This window comes from Dendrobates tinctorius, unplaced genomic scaffold (genome assembly GCF_039654945.1).
Source record: "Dendrobates tinctorius isolate UK_male_01 unplaced genomic scaffold, ASM3965494v1 ptg000124l, whole genome shotgun sequence".
Lineage (NCBI taxonomy): Eukaryota > Metazoa > Chordata > Amphibia > Anura > Dendrobatidae > Dendrobates > Dendrobates tinctorius.
The window spans coordinates 198119-216440 of record NW_027361792.1 but is presented as its reverse complement, the minus strand read 5'-3'; the positions used below and the strand labels follow the sequence as shown (position 1 = coordinate 216440).

At 47.2% G+C, this 18322-nt stretch overlaps 2 protein-coding genes across 24 annotated transcripts in view; both read right to left on the bottom strand.

Annotated features, from left to right (window-relative positions):
• Window positions 1-1446, bottom strand: part of RAPSN (receptor associated protein of the synapse) — a 36303-nt gene extending 34857 nt beyond the window's left edge. The window contains exon 1 of the mRNA XM_073541588.1: window positions 966-1446. Coding sequence (XP_073397689.1) covers window positions 966-1178 — 213 coding nt within the window. The 5' untranslated portion in view covers window positions 1179-1446. The remainder of the gene's footprint in view (window positions 1-965) is intronic.
• A 4558-nt stretch (window positions 1447-6004) lies between these two features.
• CELF1 (CUGBP Elav-like family member 1) overlaps window positions 6005-18322 on the bottom strand; it is a 30685-nt gene continuing 18367 nt past the window's right edge. For 22 of the 23 annotated variants that reach the window (XM_073541579.1, XM_073541568.1, XM_073541581.1 and 19 more), the window contains 3 exons: window positions 14604-14747; window positions 14144-14310; window positions 6005-8979 (listed from right to left, as the gene is read on the bottom strand). In XM_073541579.1, coding sequence (XP_073397680.1) covers window positions 14183-14310; window positions 14604-14747 — 272 coding nt within the window. In that variant the 3' untranslated portion in view covers window positions 6005-8979; window positions 14144-14182. The remainder of the gene's footprint in view (window positions 8980-14143; window positions 14311-14603; window positions 14748-18322) is intronic. The other variant, XM_073541565.1, reaches the window with a different exon arrangement.

Below are 18322 nucleotides of genomic sequence, written 5' to 3'. Positions count from 1 at the left end.
TCTACAGAAGAACTTACCCGCGGCTCTCCAGCTGTTTCCAAACTACAACTCCCAGCAGGCCGCATTCGGGGCATACTAGGGGTTGAGGTTTTGCAGCAGTAAGAAAGTGACAGGTTACATTCTAGTACTGATGTCACTGCGATGCTGTCACTTTAAGAACTGTCTTGCATAACACAAATTCCGGCGGCAGCACAACGGGGGGCGAGATGCCTTCTTTCTCCAACTCACAGGGGAAGTTATTTTGGTTGCACTTTAAGGGTCTGTACACACGACGTCTTTTAGACATGTACGTACCTGACGGGTTTTTTACCTGCAGGGTCATACCTGAAGAGTCGTATTCTGCACTGTCGTTGGCGCCACATTTTTTTGCTTTTAGTGCATAAAACCTGCAGAAGGGTCAGATCATTTCTTGCAGTCGCTTTGCAAGCTGGAAGGACTGAACACGTGCTGCTGTGCGTAGTAGGGTCAGTCTCTGCAGCGTTTAACGCTTTTTAGAGAAGTCATGCACGAACCCTTAACAGCATTGCGCTCAACATAACACAAAATCAGGTGCTTCTCTTTAAAAGGTGTAAACCCGCACCATGGACCCCCATACAGGAGCAGCCCAAGGACCACAAGTCCCTTCACTTTCAAACAAGCCTTGGACCGTCTTGGTATGAAGATTGCATGGTGACATGGACCAACACCAATGCCATTTTGTGGCCTACCTATACTAAGGAAGCCTTTACCTGTATCAGCTGCCAAAACAACGATAATTTGCTGTTTTGACCACCCACAGTGATAATGGTTGTGGAAGCGAGCCCCAACTTTATCACCCAAAGTGTGATTCCAACTATAGGGTCTTCTGACACGCCCAATACTAGCCCTCACCATTTCCTTGAATGAGCAAGTCTTGGTCCCTGGGAGATATACACATTCAAGATCATCATTCATGGTCACACTTCCCAAAAAATGTCTGTAATTACCTTCAACATGTCCTTATACCTTCCCATCTCCGAATGAGCTGTTATCAGGCATCCAAGGACCCGAAACCTGCCGGTGGCATCGGTGGTCTTCTCCAAAACCTTAGTCCAAACCTGTAAAGCCTTCTCCGTCTGGTTAGACTGGTAAAGGTGAAGTCCTTTTTGGATCTGCTGTTTGGTTTGGTCCTGACCCATTCCCACGCCCAGAAGGTTCATAAAATCTCAAGTACCTAAATACAACAAGCTGCCGCGTAGAATCCAGATGAAGGCTGAGGCTACAGAAAGCCGTCGGCCATAGTTTCCCAGGAATTTGAGCGTCCGGAGGTATCGAGGCGAATGGACAGGTGTTAAACCCAACCAGGAGATATAGATTTCCCGAAGGGAGCTCGTGATCCTGACTCGCAACTGAACAAGCATAAGAACTGTGATAAGATAACATAGAGGTACCCAGTGTGTCAGGGAAAATGCATACGCCTGGGTTGTGCGAGACTCCCAGATTTAGCCCCTGCCCCCATTGCCGGGCACAGCTGTCCCTGCCAATCTCAGACTCGTCTCTTCAAAGGAATGCCAGTACTAGTGACTCAAGGTCAGAGAGGGATCTCGCACCGAAAACCCACCCTCTACCCATTAACAGAAACATGCAGCAAGATCCAAAGTTATAAGACCTCCTGGTATCCCACCAGCCCCAGCCATACAGGAGCGGGCTACCCCACCCAAGGAGACAACAAACCGTATAAAAATATCCCCAAGACAGACAAATGATCAACTGGAGCAACAGCAATGTCCTGGGCTAAGCTGACCGTGCCCATACGGACTGCTTCCCAGGCTATTAACGATCCTCTGTAACAGCCTGCTACATATTTCTGCATGTAGGACTACCGTGGAGTCAATTAGATGGAGTAATGTCGTCCTTGTGACGAACGTTACAGGAGTTAAAAAAAAATACTAGCCGGGAGAGTAACAAAACATCCCACCGGCAGCGCCGGTTTCCACCCAAACCCTACACCAGGATCCCCGCTGTAAAACATGGAGTTAGGAAACTCAAATAATCCCCTATATGTGCAGGAGGCCTTCATTCAATTGGGCAAACCCTGCGATGTGCCATTACCTGGTGATTTTCCAAGGGGCGTGGATTTAAGAACAGCTAAGAAGGCACGGTTAAGTTATTGGTTGGACTTCTGCCTACCTACTACAAAGTCCCGGCCGACCCTGGATCTAATGCGCTGATTGCACATCCTCATGTGGCTGTCATGCAGCGGCACAGTACAGGACAAGCCGACACGGGCAACAAGTGGCTAAATACATACCCCAGGCGGCTCTATCACCTGCCGAGCCCCGCACCACCTCTTCTTCCTTTACCCCCTGGATGTGACACCAGTGTAGAACTTATCACCCATCGGCGCATTATTATAGCTGTCATCCCAAGAATGTGCTGCACATCATCAGCGCCAAGAGGCGGCGACTTGTGACCGTATGATGCGAGATTGCACCGTCCGTTGCCAGTAATGATAGTGAATGGGGCTGCACAGACATCCAGCAGGGTCGGGGGTCATGGGAACTATTAACAATCCTAAAGTTAAGCTGGAGTCACACATAGCGATTTACCAGCGATCCCGACAACGATATCAACGTGTCAGGATCGCTGGTAAGTCGCTATGTGATCGCTGGTGAGCTGTCAAACAGACAGCTTCACCAGCGATCAGCATATCGATGCCGAGCGCCCGGCATCGCTGTGTTCGTTAGCGCTGATGCCATATCCCCGTAAAAAAATAGAATTAAAATAAAAAATATTGTTATTCTCACCTTCCGACGTCCCGCGCAGCCATCCTGCCTCTCTCCACGCTCCCGGTCCCAGTAATCCTTTGCGAGAACGACCGCGAGAATGTCACGGTCTCGCGGCAGCGCGACGTCTCGCGGTCATTCGTGCAAAGGATCACTGGGACCGGGAGCGTGGAGAGAGGCAGGATGGCTGCGCGGGACGTCGGAAGGTGAGAACATTTTTTTTTTTTATAGCTGATCGCTGGTCTCCCGCCTGTCACACACAGCGGTGCGTGCTGGCCAGCGGGAGACCAGCGACCAAAAAAATATGTCCAGAGGTTTCTTGCAGCGATCAGCGATACCGGCAGGGGGGCCGGTCGCTGTCACACACAGCGATCTCGCTGGTGAGATCGCTGTTGTCTCGCAAAAGTTGTGACTCAGCAGCGATCTCGCTACCGAGATTGCTGTGTGTGACTCCTGCTTTACACTGGTAGATCCGTGCGGAAAATCCCTCAATGAACCTGGTTCTTCGCCTGGGATATCTCCATCCAGTCCTGTAATCTCACGCTGTCTTTGATATAGGATCCACACTTTCACCCTACTGTCATTCAGTGTGGCTAATCTACGACGCTTCCATCAGTGCATACAAAAAGGTCCACAGAATTTTCTTGACTCAAGCCCCACTCAGGAATAACGTCCAGCATTTTTTTTTTTACTTAAATGCATCATGTATATTAGGCTAAAACTTAATTTTGCAATTTGGTGTCATAATGAATTTTGCATCTGTGTATCAGCTCTGTTGACCCTATAAATGCAGTCCAGACGACCTCTGGTATCAGCAAACATTGCGCCCCCGCCTGGAGCTTTATGGCTGAGCAGTTGCATGCAGCCGTACATCACTAAGCACAATGCTGAGCGTCGGATGGAGTGGTGTAAAGCCGCCACCACTGGACTCTGGAGGAGACGTGTTCTGTGCAGTGACGGATCGCACTTCTCTATCTGCGTCTGATGGAGGAGTCTGGGTTTAGTGATTCCGGGAACACGTTACCCCCTGACTGCAATTGCGCCCCCTGTACAGATGGTGGAGGAGCTGTTATCAGGGCACTCTTGGACCCTCAGCTCCAGTGATTGGAAATCTTAATCTTCAGCACAAGACAATATGGAAAACTAGCTTCAGCTTCGTGGCAACAGTTTGGGGAAGACCCTTATCTGCCCCCCATGACTGTGTTCAGTGCACATGCTTGGTACGGACATAGAGGGGAGAATATGAGCGGCCACACAGACCCCCTGCACCCCAACCTATAATGGAGATTTTGAGCCTGGCTTCCCCCAACATCAGGGTCTAACCAGACAAATGGGCAATGATTCACACAGAGACGCCTCTAAAATCTTCTAGAAATCCTTCCTAGAAGGGCGGAGCCATTATATCTGCTCCATATTAATGTCTATGGATGAAGATGAGGACAGAGAAGCCCCCGGAGGTGGATGTGGGGGGCACATACTTTCTCCATATTAATGTCTATGGATGTAGATGAGGACAGAGAAGCCCCCGGAGGTGGATGTGGGGGGCACATACTTTTTCCATATTAATGTCTATGGATGTAGATGAGGACAGAGAAGCCCCCGGAGATGGATGTGGGGGGCACATACTTTCTCCATATTAATGTCTATGGATGTAGATGAGGACAGTGAAACCCCCGGAGGTGGATGTGGGGGGCACATACTTTCTCCATATTAATGTCTATGGATGTAGATGTGGACAGTGAAGCCCCCGGAGGAGGATGTGGGGGGCACATACTTTCTCCATATTAATGTCTATGGCTGTAGATGAGGACAGTGAAGCCCCCGGAGGTGGATGTGGGGGGCACATACTTTCTCCATATTAATGTCTATGGATGTAGATGAGGACAGTGAAGCCCCCGGAGGTGGATGTGGGGGGCACATACTTTCTCCATATTAATGTCTATGGATGTAGATGAGGACAGAGAAGCCCCCGGAGGTGGATGTGGGGGGCACATACTTACTCCATATTAATGTCTATGGATGTAGATGAGGACGGAGAAGTCCCAGGAGGTGGATGTGGGGGGGGGGGGGGGGGCACATACTTTCTCCATATTAATGTCTATGGATGTAGATGAGGACAGAGAAGCCCCCGGAGGTGGATGTGGGGGGCACATACTTTCTCCATATTAATGTCTATGGATGTAGATGAGGACAGAGAAGCCCCCGGAGGTGGATGTGGGGGGCACATACTTTCTCCATATTAATGTCTATGGATGTAGATGAGGACAGAGAAGCCCCCGGAGGTGGATGTGGGGGGCACATACTTTCTCCATATTAATGTCTATGGATGTAGATGATGACAGAGAAGCCCCCGGTGGTGGATGTGGGGGGCACATACTTTCTCCATATTAATGTCTATGGATGTAGATGAGGACAGTGAAGCCCCCGGAGGTGGATGTGGGGGGCACATACTTTCTCCATATTAATGTCTATGGATGTAGATGAGGACAGTGAAGCCCCCGGAGGTGGATGTGGGGGGCACATACTTACTCCATATTAATGTCTATGGATGTAGATGAGGACGGAGAAGTCCCAGGAGGTGGATGTGGGGGGGGGGGGGGGGCACATACTACTTTCTCCATATTAATGTCTATGGATGTAGATGAGGACAGAGAAGCCCCCGGAGGTGGATGTGGGGGGCACATACTTTCTCCATATTAATGTCTATGGATGTAGATGAGGACGGAGAAGTCCCAGGAGGTGGATGTGGGGGGCACATACTTTCTCCATATTAATGTCTATGGATGTAGATGAGGACAGAGAAGCCCCCGGAGGTGGATGTGGGGGGCACATACTTACTCCATATTAATGTCTATGGATGTAGATGAGGACAGAGAAGCCCCCGGAGGTGGATGTGGGGGGCACATACTTTCTCCATATTAATGTCTATGGATGTAGATGAGGACAGTGAAACCCCCGGAGGTGGATGTGGGGGGCACATACTTACTCCATATTAATGTCTATGGATGTAGATGAGGACAGAGAAGCCCCCGGAGGTGGATGTGGGGGGGCACATACTTTCTCCATATTAATGTCTATGGATGTAGATGAGGACAGTGAAGCCCCCGGAGGTGGATGTGGGGGGCACAGACTTTTCAGTTTGGCACCATATGGAGTGATCTGTGAATCTGGCTGTCTCCGTCGGTCCCGCAATGACTGAGCGGGGGTGCAGCGGTACGTGTCCGCTCGGTGCATGCGGTGAAATAATCGGACCACACTCGCTCTTCTCAAACAATTTAATAGCAAACAAACAAAGGAAGGTACCACACGTTACAAAATGACTTCTAGTCGGTTCTGTGTTTGTGTATGTGTGTGCACAATTAAAACAGTTTGTAAATAGCTGGAAGGAAGGGGACGGGGGATAGAAAGAAAAGGTTACAGAAGGTTAATTCTTTAACACAGACACACCGGCTTCAAACTCGGAGAACTCTTTAATCCACAAACTTTAGCGATCGGCTACGCAGCAGTAGTGGTTACCTTTTCTCTCTTTTTAATCCTTTTCTCCTCTTAAACCATTAAAGAAAACTTTATATTTTTCTACATTTTACAATAACAATTTCACACGAAAAAAGAAATAAACACAAAACTATCAAACAAAAGGAAAAAAAAAAAAAAAACATAACACAAAACTAAATTTTTGCTTTGCAAATCAAGAGGAAAAATAAAAAATAAATTCAAGACAATTAAGAAAAAACAAAAACAAGCATCTGTGAGGAAGGGAGAGTGGAGATCTCATGAGTCCGGTCACGGCAGCACAGAAGGACAACTTGGTCAGATAGTGGCAAATTCTCCTGTTTTTTGACTTCACATTGTGAAATAAATCACTCTACATTGTATTTTTTTTTTCTCCTAGTAGAAAAAGGCAAAAAAACTGTACAAAAATCCTAGTGTTAACTACAATCAGTTTGTACCAATATAAAAGCCCACAGGTTTGTCTCCAAAAGATTTTTTTTTTCTTCGGTTTTTATTGTATTTTTTTTTAATTTTTTTTTAAAGTTTATATAGAATTATTCACAAAAAGCAGGCAGAGATTAGGAAGGCAGAGGTAACAATATGGCAATGCATAGAGTCACCACGGAACTTACACATTTTATATATATTTTATTCCTTCTCTTTGTAGTATTAAAAAAAAAAAAGTAGTCAGAAGAAGCCGATTTTGGCATTTGTTGGCTCTTTCGGTTACGGTGTCCGTAGTGGGAGCATCTCCCCCCGGTCAAGACGTAGGTTGTGAGGATACAGAGAAGTCGCTCCCTTCTGCGTGGAGCGGCGTGTTCAGGCTGTACCGGGGGTGTCCTGCCTCAAAAATACAAAAAACAAAAACGAAACATAGCACGGAGCTGAATAGCAAGCCCCGGGGTGCGCACCGTTACGTATGGGCCGGGGTTATACCCTGTGGACGAGACAAGCACCATAGGGAACACTAGCGGTCACGTAATGACCGGCTCCCAGTGAGGCGGGAATGCAGCGGAGGCCTTTATACCCACAATGCATTTCATACGAGGGTGGGCTGAGCCTGTAACCATCGTATGGGCTATGTACAGGGGTGAGGAGGCAGAGCACAGCCTTACTATCTAGAATTTCCACCCCGATCCAAAAGGAAAGGAGGAAACCTTGCGGGAGGCCGTCCAGAGCGAGAAACATCGGCACGCGTCTATGAACGGTGCTTGGTATTGTGGCACAATGCTGCGATACCGGAGACGGCCAGTAAACAAGAGTGGTGCTGTTCCTGGAGAAAAGTGGTCAGGGGATTCTTCCCCTTATTTTATACAAGGCTTAGTAGTTAGGAAAAAAATAAAGTTATGGGACTTCTGATATGGCCGAGCATTGCAGCTCTCCTACCTCTGCAGAAGCGCTGAGACGTGAGGAGACACGTTAACGATGGAGGCCATTATCATTCTCCTTCCAAGAAAAAAAAAACAGAAGACAATTCAGGGAGCGTTTTTGAGACCTGAATATAGATTTTTCTAATTCTTCGCATTGGTAGCTGTCAGAACGAGCCGCTCTGCCCTGTGTCCATGACCAGTTATGAGGAGTTTACGGTGCCAACCACAAAATGGCGCGCCGTCAAAACAGCGCGATTACCCTGCAAGTTAGCGGGCAAGAGGCCGCGGCGCAGCCTGAACACGCCGCCGATACCTTGTACTGCACGTCTCAGACATCAAAAGGAAACACAAATTTAAAACAAAAGGACGCGGCTAAACCAATTTATGCTTTAAAAAAAAAAAAAAGAATAATGACATTTGACAGCCCTGCTTTGCACTTTTACCTCTAAAACCACAGAAATAACTCGGCTCAGCGAGCCCCTCGTTGGGGGGTATTGAAATGGCTGAGCCAGGGTGAAAAACAGACAGAGGACTAGGCAGAAACATATATAGATATATAAAGAGAATTTTTGGCACAATCCATTGAATGAAAAAAAAAAAACAAAACAAAAAAAAAACAGAAAAAAATAAGAAAAAACAGTCACATTCTGCTGACGAGACAGCTTCATAAAAATAAGACAGCACCCCAAACGGGAAGGTCAAGGGACATCGGCCAAGCTGAACCCAAGATTCGGGAAGGGGGGGGAATATAAATGACTACAATGCAAGTTAGGGCAATACACAGAGAAGCCGCTCGCAGGCAGCACAATGGGACTGCCTTTCAGATTCTAATTACGTAGGTAAAAAATAAAAAGACGCCCCCCCCCCCTCAACAGCTCCGGCAGAGAGGAGACAGAATTAATCCGATTGGTAGAAACACAACGAAAGAGGACAAATATTAAACAAGGTGTGCCAGCTAGGCCCGCCGAAAAGATCCGGTACAAAGTAGCATCCCAAAAAATTAAGTGGTTTACTTTATCAATTTCTAGAAAAATAGATTTATATAATTTTTTCTCTCTTTTTTTTTTTTTTAATAATCAAATGCGAGATTTAAATATTGTGTCCCTCTTCGCAGTCTTTGTAGCAAAGCCGATTTGGCAACACGCAAGAAAATAAAAGAAAAAAACAAAACAAAACCAAACAAACCAAAAAACAACAACATGGTAAAAATACAACATATTAGCATAAAAAAAAACAAAAAGTCAAAAACACAAGTTCAGAGGTGAGAGTTCAAGCATCAAAGAAGCTGAAGAAACAAGGATTTGGACGATGTACTTGAACGCCACACCGACATGCTTTAGAGGCACAATGATGGACAAATGGCAGGAAGGGATCTAGAAAACAAAACAAACCAGAGAAAAACAAGGAGAAGCACTGAGTTACACAACGCAATACATCAAATCACAGAGAGAGAGACGGACGCGGCCGGGCACCGGGGCCCGGCCCTACAGACATGCAGAGGACGCCCAGGACCGGGGAAGGGAGGACGATCGACATGTCACACACGCATGTACACAGGACTGTGAGACGCTCTGGAGGGACACGACACCCGACAGACACAAAATTAGAGAGACTGGAATCACCATGCAAAAAAAAAAAAATGAAATAAATATGAAGTAGAAAAAAAAAAAAGGAGTCAGCCCAGCACCCGACATTGACATGACAGGAGCGGCAGTGTGGAGGCCGGCAGAACCCAAACCGCCCCCATGTAAACTATGGGCATCTGCAGCCCCCTCCACTAACCCCTCCGACACCACTGTGACAGCTATGCTCTGAATACAAGACAATATGGAGCTGAACAGATGACCTAAAAAAAGACAAACTATTGCCCGAAACAACGCTATAAGAAGCGGAGGCTTTAGATTGTGCCACGTCTATCACGAGCACCATGCCCAAAGCCGTCTATGAGCCCGGGATGGGTTATTTTTGCTTCTTATTTGGCAACACAATGTGTATTTAGAAAAAAAAAAATATTAATTTAAAGAAGTCAGTGCCTGAGCTCTGGTTATCAGCCTCCTCCTAAGTAAAAGTAGTCACTGCCTAAGCTCTGGTTATCAGCCTCCTCCTTCATAAAAGAAGTCAGTGCCTGAGCTCTGGTTATCAGCCTCCTCCTACATAAAAGAAGTCAGTGCCTGAGCTCTGGTTATCTGCCTCCTACTACATAAAAGATGTCCATGCCTGAGCTCTGGTTATTAGCCTCCTCCTACGTAAAAGAAGTCAGTGCCTGAGCTCTGGCTATCAGTCAACCCCTAAAAAGTCAGTGCCTGAGCTCTGGTTATCAGCTTCCTCCTACATAAAAGTCAGTGTCCGAGCTCTAGTTATCAGCCTCACCCTACATAAAAGAAGTCAGTGCCTTATTGTTATCAGCCTTGTCCTAAATAAAGGGCCCGTTACACTAAGCGATATCGCTAGCAATATCACTATAACGTCACTGGTTTTGTGACGCAGCAGTGATATTGCTAGCGATATCGCTATGTGTGATACTTACTTCCGACCGGCTCCCCCGCTGATTATCGCTGATTGCGCGAGAACATCCTGGGCCGTTTCTCGTCGGCGGCTTCCTGCTGTGGCGATGAGCGACGCGTGGACGTGAGGACGTCAGGATCGCCTCGTCTGACAGGTAAGTAGCGACCCCCGACATCTGCTATGTCGCTGGTGAGATCTGCCTGTTTGGCAGCTCACTAGCGACCACTTAGCGATGCACCAGCGATCCTGACCGGATCATATCCTGGTCGGGATCGCTGGTGCATCGCTAAGTCTAACAGTACCCTAAGAGTAGTTAGCACTTGAGCTCTGGTTATCTGCTTCTCCCTGTATCATAGCAGGCAGTGCCTGAACTCTGGTTATCAGCCTCTTCCTACATTACAGTAGTCAGAGTATGAGCTCTGTTTATCAGCCTCCCTCTACATAAAAGCAGTCAGCCCCCCGAAGAAGCCCAGTGAGCGAAACGTGCGTTGGGGCACGGTCCTGGCTGATCACCGTGCACATTCATCCACTTGGGTAAGCACCTTATATACTATGTACATTGCCTGCACTATGTCCCGCACTTTAGGCTGGTTTCACATTAGCGCTTTTTAAGAGCACGCACGGCCGGGGGTAGCTCCGCCCCCGAGCCGGCTCTCTGCCCGGCGTGCCCGCCCCTTGCTTGTAGCGCCGCCTCCTAGCGCACAGCGGCGCCTGCGATCGGCGCACCCTATCTTTAGCATAGGGTGCGCAGATCGTGCGCAGGCCGTGCGCTAGTTGCGCTTTGACCTGCGCTGCGCACCTTTGACGGTGCGCCGTGCACGCCAAAATCAAACTTTTCGGATTTCGGCGTGCTCGGCGCACCGTCAAAAGTGCGCAGCGCAGGTCAAAGCGCAACTAGCGCACGGCCTGCGCACGATCTGCGCACCCTATGCTAAAGATAGGGTGCGCCGATCGCAGGCGCCGCTGTGCGCTAGGAGGCGGCGCTACAAGCAAGGGGCGGGCACGCCGGGCAGAGAGCCGGCTCGGGGGCGGAGCTACCCCCGGCCGTGCGTGCGCTTAAAAAGCGCTAATGTGAAACCAGCCTAAGTTAGGGAATAGCGGCTCTTTTCATCTCTTTCCCTATTTTGTCCACTTGTTATCCTTTTTGAATGGCCCTATTGATTATATGGTAACTTTTGCCTGTGGCTTTAATAGTCTTTTTTAAAGGGATTACTTATTTATCTATTGTGGTATCTCATTGACGCTTGGCATTCACACTGGTGGCTGACCTTGCTATTCATGCGTTGTTGTGATCCACTTTGGTATATACATTCTTGTAGACTGTGTAGGGTTTGGTGCTTGTAACTTTTGTGCAATGTGATCTAGTCCAGATCTTTTTGTATCCTCACCGACACTCCACTTTTTGGTACTACTTTGATATTTTTTACTTTTTATGTTTTTTTGTATGTCATTTGATTGTGCAATAAAAATTTATACATTTCTCCATTTGTATTATTGATGGTATCATGCTCCTTTATTGTTATAGGTCTCAATAAAAGCAGTCAGCGCCTGAACTCTTATCAGCCTCCTCTACATAAGAGTAGTTAGCACTTGAGCTCTGGTTATCTGCTTCTCCCTATATTATAGCAGGCAGTGCCTGAGCTCTGTATATCAGCCTCCCCTACATAAAGGAAGCCGGCGCCAGAGCTCTGATTGTCAGCGTTGTCTTACATTAAAGCAGTCAGTTCCTGAGCTCTGATTATCCGACTCCTACATTGAATTTATGACTGCCTGTCCGTATTGGAACAGGGTTGGGCAGATGCAGGGTGAGCTTTTGTGTGGCTTTTTAATGATTATGTGTGATGTAAACCTCAGAAAGTTGACGATTGCCTAATCTTCCTTTGCACCCTAACAGATTTATTTTGATTGTCTAAAACTAACTTTGCCATTTACTTCTAGAGGTTTTAAATGTTCTGTGATGATTGAGGTTGCAGTCTATTACTTGGTGACAACAGACTTACAAATAAAGTGCAAACCAATGTCGACTTGGGGCGCGTTCACATTTCTCACATTTCAGACGTGAAATCCTAAGGACAGCAACATCAAAGGCTTAGGACATGTTCTCACAAGTCTGATATCCCAGCACCATTTAACATCTGCAGAATAAACTGAGCGGCACTGCAGCCCACTAATGTATTGCTGGGGGTCTTCACCCTATGCAATGCTAGCTTAAGCATTTTGTTGGAAATTTGCAGAGAAATCTGCAGCATATCCAGCCCATGTGGCCCTAAATTTACGTGCTCTGCTGCAGACCTGCACGAGCGTGCACTACCCCCCTGGCCAGCGGTTTGCATTACTGGTGTGTTCTGCATGCATAGCACCTTTAAGTAGATTTTCCCATCACTGCAGCTGTATCCACCACTATGACTTCTATACCTTCACCAAGGCTTTGCTTACAACAGAGTAATGTTATTTCATTTTAGGACGGCCATGGATAGCATTCACCCCCCCCAGCTGCTTCTCATTCACCTTTTCTAGTGGTCGGTCAGTCGTGTAGTCAGGGGCCATGAGAACCAGAGCCGAGACGCCGCCTTGGTTAACTTGTAAACTTTTTGGAGTAAAAATTAAGTCTTAAAAAATACTGACAAGATCAGGAAGAGACCTGTTTTTCACATTTATACCCCAGCGGGCCTCGGCCGGGCATCCTGTATATGTTCCCTCCCCGCACATCGTTTTACCTAAAGCACGATGCAGAATAATCTGTATATATAAAAAAAAAAAAAAAACACAACACAAAATAAAGTCGCCATCTTCCAAATTCTACAAAATCTCTTCCCAGTGAAATAATTTAGGCAATAAATATTGCTCACTCATCCGAGCTGTATAAAACCTCTATAAAAATAGAAATGACATTCTTACAGGCTTAGTTTTCCTTCAATTGTCTTAGTCAGTTCGGATTTTTGATTTTACACGTGTATAAAAGTTTTTGTTTTTTTTATCAGGAGCCTGGAAGCCTCTTTATGATTCACATTATTCCAAATCAAAAACACTTTATCATCTCTGAGTATACATTATTCAAGTTTTAGCAGTTCATCTTCGTCATGTAAATCACGATCCGTGTATGTCGGTATGTACCCGGGTACATACACACACGGGCATATGAAGTACTCATCTATTCTACCACACAACACCGGACGCCAGCCCACGAGCGTGCGAGGGGAGCAGCCCGCTGCTGCGCTGTCGTCTCCGTGCCCCGCCTGCCATAGATGGCGAGAAAGATTACCAGTAAACGTATCACCTGGTTAAAAAAAAAAAAAGTTATCGTATTGCATTGTGATAAAGCTCTGCACTGCAAACATTATCCGGACGCGCAGGATTGCTCCGGCTCCATGTGCAGCAAGTGTACGACCTGCACCAGGCCTTAATGCCCGCGATGCAGACCCGTGTGTTTCAGGGTCATTCAATGGGCAGAATCCATCAGCCCTAAAATGACTGGGCTGCATGCGGTGCCATTTTAAAATGGATTACATGAAGGTAGGAAAAATGACGACTGCAGGAGCATAAAGAAAAAGAGAAAAAAAAAAAAAAGGTCTGTTGTACCGTAGAAAAATGTGCAAGATGTGACAGCCTGCAACTTCAATGATTGCAGAGAGATGGCAGGCGGAGCAGTGAGCAGACAGGTGGCTTTCCACGGCCGCTCGCTCTCTCCTTTTCCAGGGGTTCTGGTGTTGGGACATCCACACACATTTGTACAAAACACAGCAAAGTCCAAATAATATTAATCATAAAAATCACTGATATGGCACCTAAACTCCAAAAGAAAACACTTGGAACAAGTAGTACAAGCCGTTTCTCCATATGAAGCAAAAAAAATAAAAATAATTTTCACAACAAAAAGTTGTACCCAGAGTCTTTTACGAGGGAAAGAGGCTTCTGGCTTTAAGCACACGTAGATGCTTTGGGGCTGCTGAAAAGACAGCATAGTCTGTGTTGTCACTAAGTGCTCTCCTCCAGGCACAGGTCCTGGGCTTGGCCTTTCCATCCCACACTTACCAGAACATCCTTCTCGCTCACTTCCCAGGGCAGTACAGTTCAGTAGGGCTTGCTGTCGTTCTTGGAGCGTTTTAGTTGAACTTTCAGACGTTTCATTCCGATCTGAAAGCCGTTCATGGACTGGATAGCAGCCTGAGCGGAAACTGGATTGTCGTAGCTTACGAAACCTGCTCGAGAAAAGCACAGAGGTTGGGGAGATGGAAACATGGGGGCAACATGAGAAACAAAACATAGAAAAGGTAAAATAAAAAAGATAAAGAAAAAAAAAAGAAAAAAATGCAATAATCTAGAAACCGGCAACTTTTCCTGAAAACAAGTTTAGATATATTTTACATCGCTGGTTTCCAACCTGCGTCCCCTCGAGGTGTTGCCCATCTGTTTGGGCTTGCTGGGAGTTGTAGTTCGTAGAGGCACAGGATGGGGACCAGGCGTGTAGAGAAAGCAGACGGGAAACACTCACCAAAACATTTGCTGAGGTTCGTCTGTTTATCAATGAAAACTTTGGCAGACACAATATTTCCGAATGGCATGAACATCTGCAGGATGTCCTGGTCCCCGAACTCCTGGGGCAAGTGGTATATGAAGAGGTTTGCGCCCTCTGGGCCTATGAGACAAAGAGCAACTGGTTAGGCATCATGTGCACCCCATTACTCATACCACAAATCACAAAGACATGGGGGGAGGGGGGTACATTCACTAATAAGAAGCAAGAAACCAACATTTCTGGGTGCAGCTGAAAGTTTCTGACGTGGCGAGCAAGTTCCACCAAAAGTATTAGTGTTTACGCCACCGACTTTTCTGCTGTCTTGTCTAATTGAACAACTCTCTTAATCTGTTGGCCCTCACTGAAACCTGGATTCAGGATACTGACACTGTCTCTCCTGCTGCCATTTCCTACGGTGGCTTACAATTCTCTCACTCCCCGAGACCCACAAACAGACCTGGTGGTGGAGTTGGCATACTCCTGTCCCCACAATGCACTTTCCAGGTCATCCCCCCAGTCCCATCACTCTTATTCCCTTCTTTTGAGGTCCACACCATCAGGCTCTTCCGTCCCCTCTCCCTCAGGGTAGCGGTCATATACCGGCCCCCAGGCTCACCCACCCACTTCCTTGATCACTTTTCAGCCTGGCTGCCACACTTCATGTCCTCAGAACTACCAACCCTCATCCTGGGAGACTTCAACATCCCCATTAACAGCCCTAATTCCACATCTGCATCCCAGCTTCTATCACTAACCACATCTCTAGGCCTCTCACAGCTTTCAACCTCTGAGACACATAAGGACGGTAACACCCTTGATCTGGTCTTCTGCCGGCTCTGTTCAATCTCCCACCTAAACAACTCACCGCTTCCACTCTCTGACCACAACATTCTCTCCTTCACGCTCACAAATCCTCGCCCACCCCAGCTCATTCCTACCTACCACACAGTCAGAAATCTACAAGCTATTAACCCTCAGACACTTTCAGATTCCCTACACTCATCTCTGTCCCCAATCTCCTCTCTTTCCTGTCCTAATCTGGCTGTTCATCACTACAATGACACTCTTAGAAGCACCCTTGACCAAGTAGCTCCCCTCACCCTCAGAACCTCCAAACACAGAGTAAAACAGCCCTGGCTCACATCGCAAACTCAACTTCTCCAGCGATGCTCCAGGAGTGCTGAACGCCTATGGAGAAAAACCCGCACACCAGAAGACTTCATCCACTTCAAATTTATGTTAAGAACCTATAACGCTGCCCTTCACCTTGCCAAACAGACCTACTTCACCACCCTGATCTCCTCACTAGCCAACAACCCCAAAAAACTTTTTGACACTTTTCACTCCCTCCTCAGGCCAAAAGCACAAGCCCCTATCACAGACATTTGTGCTGATGACCTGGCCTCCCACTTTACAGAAAAAATAGATAATATCCGTCAAGAAATCTGCTCCCAACCACCAAGTGCTGTGACTCCCATCCCTTCCTACATCTCCCCTGGCTCACTCTCCACATTTGATCCCATCACAGAAGAAGAAGTCTCCAGACTCCTCTCTTCTTCTCGTCCGACTACATGCACTACCGACCCCATTCCCTCACATCTCCTCCAGTCTCTCTCTCCAGTCGTCACAACCCACCTAACTACAATCTTTAATCTCTCCCTCTCCTCGGGCATTTTCCCATCCTCCTTCAAACACGCCATCGTTACTCCATTACTAAAGAAACCTGCTCTCAACCCATCCTGCACAAACAACTACAGACCAGTCTCCAATCTCCCCTTCATCTCTAAACTTTTGGAACGCCTAGTTTACTCCCGCCTTACCCGTTACCTCTCCATTCACTCCCTTCTAAACCCTTCACAGTCCGGCTTCCGCCCCCTACATTCGACTGAAACTGCACTCATCAAAGTGACCAATGACCTTCTGACAGCAAAACGTAACGGTGACCACTCTCTGCTCATTCTTCTTGACCTATCTGCAGCTTTCGATACTGTTGACCACCCTCTCCTACTCTCTAGGCTCCAGTCACTAGGCATTAAGGACACTGCACTCTCCTGGTTCTCTTCCTATCTCTCTGACCGCTCCTTCAGTGTTTTGTTCTCTGGCTCCACGTCATCTCCTCTTCCTCTTGCTGTCGGGGTACCTCAGGGCTCAGTCCTTGGCCCCCTTCTTTTCTCTCTCTACACGGCCCCAATTGGACAGACCATGAGCAGATTTGGCTTTCAGTACCATCTTTATGCTGATGACACACAACTATACACGTCTTCCCCCGACCTTACCCCCGCTGTACTACAGAACGCCAGTGACTGTCTGTCCGCAGTCTCCAATATCATGTCCACTCTCTATCTGAAACTCAACCTCTCCAAAACTGAACTTCTTCTGCTCCCGCCGTCTACTAACCTCCCTAAATCTGACATTTCCCTCTCTGTGGGTGGCACCATAATAACACCCCGGCAGCAGGCGCGCTGTCTGGGTGTTATGTTTGACACCAATCTCTCCTTCACATCCCATATACAATCCCTTGCCCGCTCCTGCCGCTTACACCTAAAGAACATCTCTAGAATCCGCCTTTTTCTCACTATGGAAACAACAAAAACCCTCACTGTTGCATTGATCCACTCTCGCCTGGATTACTGCAACGCTCTATTAATTGGCCTCCCCGTCACTCGACTATCCCCTCTCCAGTCCATACTTAATGCAGCGGCCAGGATCGTCCATCTGGGTAATCGGTACTTGGACGCGTCCGCTCTTCGCCAGTCCTTACATTGGCTGCCCATTCATTATAGGATCCAATTCAAAGTACTTGTTCTCACCCACAAAGCTCTCCACAGTGCGGCACCCCCTTACAACTCTTCTCTCATTTCTGTCTATCGGCCTAGCCGATCGCTGCGCTCTGCAAACGACTTTCGACTAACCTCTGCACTAATCCGTACCTCCCACTCCCGACTCCAAGACTTCTCCCGTGCTGCTCCTATCCTCTGGAATGCTCTACCTCAAGAAATCAGGACTATCCACAATTTGCATAGTTTTAGGCGCTCCCTCAAAACACACCTGTTCAGAGCGGCCTATCACATTCACTAATCAAAGTCATTCTCTGTGTAAGTGTGCGTGTGTAGCCCATTCACTATCTCCATCCATCCTTCACTCCCGCAAGATGGCTGGACCTTCATTGTAAATACACCATTGTAAATACACACCTGTACTCTGTATCTCCCCCACCTCATTGTAGATTGTAAGCTCTCACGAGCAGGGTTGTCTTATTTTGCTTTAATTATTGTATTGTTAGCGTTGTTACTTATGACTTGTTTTGAAACTGTTAAACTGTAAAGCGCTGCGGAATATGTTGGCGCTATATAAAGATTATTATTATTATTATTAATTATACGCTGCCTAAATTTAGGGGTTGTTCAGGATTTTATGAATTGCTGTCTTTTGATTAGGATAGGCCATCAATATCTAATCGATGGGAGTGTCACCAAGCACCCCCAGAAATCAGCGATTATCAGCTCTCGCTGTGGACGGATGTAGCGTGTGGGGTAAGAAAATCAGATCACATTCACTTCAATAGGAGCCGAGCGGCAGTACAGAGAATGGCCACTACACGGTGTGTGGAGCTGCGCAGTTCTGGCTTTCTCCTTTTACTTCCAGCCAAAGCTGATCGGTGTTGGACCCCACAATCTTACATTGAGGACCCATTC